Source organism: Penaeus monodon, chromosome 6 (assembly GCF_015228065.2).
Source record: "Penaeus monodon isolate SGIC_2016 chromosome 6, NSTDA_Pmon_1, whole genome shotgun sequence".
Taxonomy (NCBI): Eukaryota; Metazoa; Arthropoda; class Malacostraca; order Decapoda; family Penaeidae; genus Penaeus; species Penaeus monodon.
Window position 1 is genome coordinate 50,925,378 of NC_051391.1, and position 5,000 is coordinate 50,930,377.

The 5,000-nt window shown below is 42.7% G+C and overlaps 1 protein-coding gene across 1 annotated transcript in view; it reads left to right on the plus strand.

Moving 5' to 3' along the window:
• Positions 1–1,165, plus strand: part of LOC119574055 — a 5,322-nt gene extending 4,157 nt beyond the window's left edge. Inside the window, exons 3-4 of the mRNA XM_037921144.1 lie at positions 173–555; positions 752–1,165. Coding sequence (XP_037777072.1) covers positions 173–555; positions 752–1,165 — 797 coding nt within the window. The remainder of the gene's footprint in view (positions 1–172; positions 556–751) is intronic.
• The last annotated feature ends 3,835 nt before the right edge of the window (positions 1,166–5,000 follow it).

Here is a 5,000-nt window from a genome sequence, read left to right on the forward strand (position 1 = left end):
GAAGGCTCTGCAGAAAGCTGGACTCAGTCGTCGATATTTCTGCACTTGAATAGTTCATTTCTTTGCCTCTTCAGGTAAAATTCACCTTTCTTTTTCCTCCATGCATATGTGTGCGTGTGTGTGTCGAGGCTGAAGAGTGGAAAGGCTGCTGGTGTCTGTGGCATTGCTGCAGAGTTGTTGAAGGCGGGTGGAGAAGCCTGGAAAAGGGGCTTGGTCATCCCTATCTGTAAAGGGAAAGGGGACCGAAGGGACTGTGGCAACTACAGAGGTATTAAATTGCTCAGTGTACCAGGCAAGGTCCTCGCTCATCTGCTCTTGACGCGAGTGTGCGACCACCTTTTACAAACACAGAGACATGAGCAGTCGGGTTTTACACCCAAGAAGTCAACTGTAGACGGTGTCTTAGCACTTTGTGTCCTTGTGGAACGCCGATTTGAGTTTCAACAAGGTATGCTTGCAGCTTATGTTGATCTCAAGAAGGCTTCCGACTCAGTGCTCCGAGAGAGAGAATCTGGAGCTTACTGGGTCTCCATGGGACCCCCCTTGGGATTATTGGTTTGCTTTCTGGCCTGTATATAGATTCCGAGAGTGCTGTCAAGTGTGGGGGGGTACATCTCTGCCCTTTTCCCGGTATCTGTCGGGGTGAGGCAGGGATGTGTCCTGGTCCCAACCCTTTTCAATACTTGCATGGAGGGGATACTTGGCCGTGCCATGGACCGTAGTTCCTGTGGGGTCAAATGGTAATTTCAAGGTCTCAGATCTTGACTTTGCCAGTGATGCAGTGATTCTAGCGGAGACATTGGAGGTCCTGGAAATAGCTCTCGAGGCGCTGCATGAGGAGGCGAAGCCGTTTGGACTCTCGGTCAACTGGACCAAGATCACGGTACAGTACTTTGGGGACTTGTTGGATGTCGATATTCACTCTGTGCATGAGATCTTGGATAGCTTCACTTATCTTGGTAGTGTAGTGCAGAGCGATGGAGGTTCTGACCGGGAAGTCACTCAACGACTCAGTCTGACCTATGACGTTATAGATTCACTAAATAGGAGTATTTGGCGCTGTTGGTATTTGACTAAGAGGACTAAAATCTTCAGAGCGCTGGTGATCCTAGTCTTACTCTACAGGTGTGAGACTTGGACACTGAACAGTGCTCTGAAGGCCTGACTTGACTCCTTTGGTACTAAGTGTCTTTGCAGAATCATGGGGTATACCTGGAGGGACCATGTGTCCAATCAGAGGATACTCTGTGAGACTGATTCTAGACTTATTACCAGTCTGATACGAGAACGCCAACTTCAGCTCTATGGACATGAGGTTCGTTTTCCTGGGGATGATTCGACTAATAGGGTCATCTCCGAGAGGATTGATCCAGGCTGGAGAAGACCAAGGAGAAGGCCACGGAACTCTTGGCTGGAGCAAGTCGACCAGATCTGCCAAGATGTGCTGGGTGTGGGAAGGAATGCTGCATGGAGACTTGCTCGGAGGGACCCCAGGAGGTGGAACCAAAGGCTGGGCGCGGTAGTGCGCAGCCATGCATATCCCCCTTATGATAATGAGTATATATATGCGTGTCTTCTTACCTAGTTGTTTCAGTATGGGAGAAGAGCTAAGCTCAGATGGTCCCGTCTGCTATATTTAAATTGTTATATAAGTTTTAAAATTAATGTACATTTTTGACATACACAACGTTATTTGTAAATTTATTCCATGTTTCAATAGTTCTGTTTGGGAAACTGAACTTCTTGACATCTTTCTCGCCTCTTTTTACTTTCTACTTTTTGCTGTGTCCTCTCGTCCTTCTTGTGTTCAAAATTATAAAGTGATCTTTGTCTAACTTCACCCTTCCTGTAATACAGTTGAACATCATTATCATGTCATCTCTTTTTCTTCTTTCTTCCAGAGTAGTAAGACCTATTTTCTGTAGTCTTTCTTCGAAGCTCATATTTCTTAGAGTAGGTGCCTATTTTGTGGCTGCTCTTTGAACTCATTCTAATTTATCTATATAATTTTGTAAGTGTGGACTCCATACCACTACAACATACTCAAGACTAGGTTTTATGATGGCTGGAATGACCTTCTTTACATGCCTTTGTCCACATACACGAATGCCCTTTTCATGTTGGCAATCAGCCCTAGCATTTGATGAACCTTGTCATTTATATGATCATTTGGGTTGAAGTTTCTGTTTATGATTATTCCAAAGTCTTTTTATTTATCTGTTTGATTTAATATTACGTCTCCTACTTGTACTGGTATAGTGGACGATTTTTACTTTCTCCGAACCTGACTACATGGCATTTATTGGTGTTAAATTATATTTTCCATGTACTACTCCAAATGAATAAGTTCTCGATGTCACTTTGGAGGCACTGGCATGAGACATCATCTATTATTCTCTTCTTTTTTTGCAGTTTCGCGTCGCAAACATATTCAGATAACTACCTGGGGTTATGTTTGACCCTAAATCATTTATGAAAATGGTAAACACAATCGACGCCAAGACCGATCCCTGAGGTACTCCGCTAGTTACTCGTCGCCATGTAGAGTGCTTCCCTCTAATTACGGTTCTCATCTGTCTTTCATGAAGAAAGTCTTCCATACATTCGATGAGTTTGCCTTTCACTCCACCTACTAATTCCCATTATAGTCTTTTATGAGATACCAAATAACAGCTGTCTCTTTTTTGTAGTATTTTAGAAACTCTATCATAGAAACAGAGGAGATTTGCTACGCTTGACCTTCCTTCCCTAAAAACAAATTGTTTGTTTGATATCATATCGTGTTTTGTTTTGTTTTTTTCAAGTACTTCAACCCACTGTTTCCTAGTTATCCTTTCTAACAGCATGCATACTACACTAGTTAACGAAACCGGTCTATAATCTAGAGGGTTTTGTTTGTCGCCGATCTTGCATAAAGGTGTAACACTGGCAAGTTTCCAATGTTTTTTGGTAGTTTTCCTTGCCTCACTGAATTTTGGAAAGTTAACAATAACGGAGTACATAATTCTTCGGCACATTCCCTCAGAACCCAGTTAGATATCTCATCTGGTCCCTTTGCTTTAGTCTTGTCCAACTCTTTCAGTAGGTCTTTTATTTCATTCTTTTCGAGTGTGATATTTTCGACCCTCTGACTTACGTCTTTTTACGGTTACTTGCCATTTCAAAGCATGGGTCCTGAACAAACACTTACTGAAATTTCTCATTTAGGATTTCCCACATTTAATCTTCTTTAGTATAAACGATGTTATTGTCTATGTAGTAATAGAAGAGCTTTGGTTGCTTTGTAGATTTATTGATTATATCTTTTTCAAAGTCTAATTTCGCCTCCCTCATGGTTTGGGTATACTCATTTCTTCCTACTTTTTACCTTTCATACGCTGCTTGAGATCTATGTCTTTTGAACCTTCTCCAAAGCGGCTATTTGTTTTCTCTCATTTTTTTGCATTTATCACTGAACCACTTTTGGCCATTTCCTGCTTCAGTTTTGAATCTTGATACAAAATTTTCTACTCCTTGTTTATTGACTTCGCAAAATTTAGAATATTGTATGTCAATGTTCTCTTCGTTCGGGAGGGTTTCCCAGATTATGCCATTAAAGAAATCTTTAAGGCTTCTATAATCACCTCTCTTGTAATTGTACTCTCCTTTTCTTTACTTACTTACGATGAGTTTTTCCTGTAGCAGACTATTTCAAATCAATTATTACATGATCACCTTTTCCTACAGGAGGGCAGTATGTCAACAATACGTAGCAAGACCGAATGCATACTTCACACCCCCGTCCAAGCAGCTGCCCTTCTCCTTGGGCAGGACGCAGATATCGCCCGGCTTTCTCTTTTCGCACAGGGATAAACATCCGCCCTCGAAGGGAACCGCCGCATAAAAGGACACGTCCGTGAGGCAGAGGGAGAGACACGGCAGACAGCCCAAACCACACAGGGTCCAGCTCCACCACCTCGTCCTCCACCCGGGGACCCGGGGGTATCTTGGGGGGTCTTATATCTGTCTTCAAGAATAAACCAGCAAGCTAAGCCCTTTTCACTGACCCACCCAAGTCCATCTCTCGTCTCGCTCACATCTGGTGACGCGGTGCTCCCAATCTCTCGTGTCACTCATATTCTGGTGGCTTGCGGTGGCCTCTCGCTTACATCTGGTGGCTTGCGGTGGTCACTCGCTTACACAGTACTCCAATGTCATCTTTATGCTTTGTAAATGTTAGATCAAGCATAGACGGTCTATCTAGCCCTCTTATCCTGATAAGACCTGTTACATTCTGGATAACACAAAATTAATTTATGACTTCTAGTAATTTTGCATCTCACGAATCTGGCTGAGCTCTGGGATCGAAACTTTCCCAGTCAGTTTTGCTATTAAAATAACCCTGTTACAGGAATTTCTTTTGCATTAGTTTCCGAAAGTTGTAGCACTTCTTCCAGGTTCTCTAATGTCTCTTGAATATGTTTTTGTAATGTTCTTGTGACCACACCGACGTATGAAGTGGCATGTGCACTGTGTTTATTATTATATTTACTCCGTTTGTTTCTACCTCAGTTGCCTTTAGTTCTACTATGGGATCTTGCTGAAGATCCATCTTCTTTATAATAATTCATTCTCTTGTTAATATTGCAACCCCTTGAGTTCTTTGATTTTCATGCCAGGCGTTTCAGTATTCTCTCTTCTGAATGGTTCTGTCCCTGCGCAAATTATCCACCAATTCCTTCAAATTTACGTTTTCTTCGCGCATTATCGAACGTTTTGCTACCATGTTATTTACCTTGGCTTCAAGAGCAGCAACTCTATCTGCTGCTTCCGTTAGCTTCATTTCCTGGTGTGAATGGCTATCCATAAAACAAACACAAACATAGAGCTGTACTCACGGCAGTTATCTCTATGCACGAAAACGCTTACCATGCAGGACTCGCGGTCACTTCTCGCTTCCCTCTCCTTCGCTCTCACTTCCCGGTTCACAAAGCCTCACTATCTTTTGTCAATTTTACACT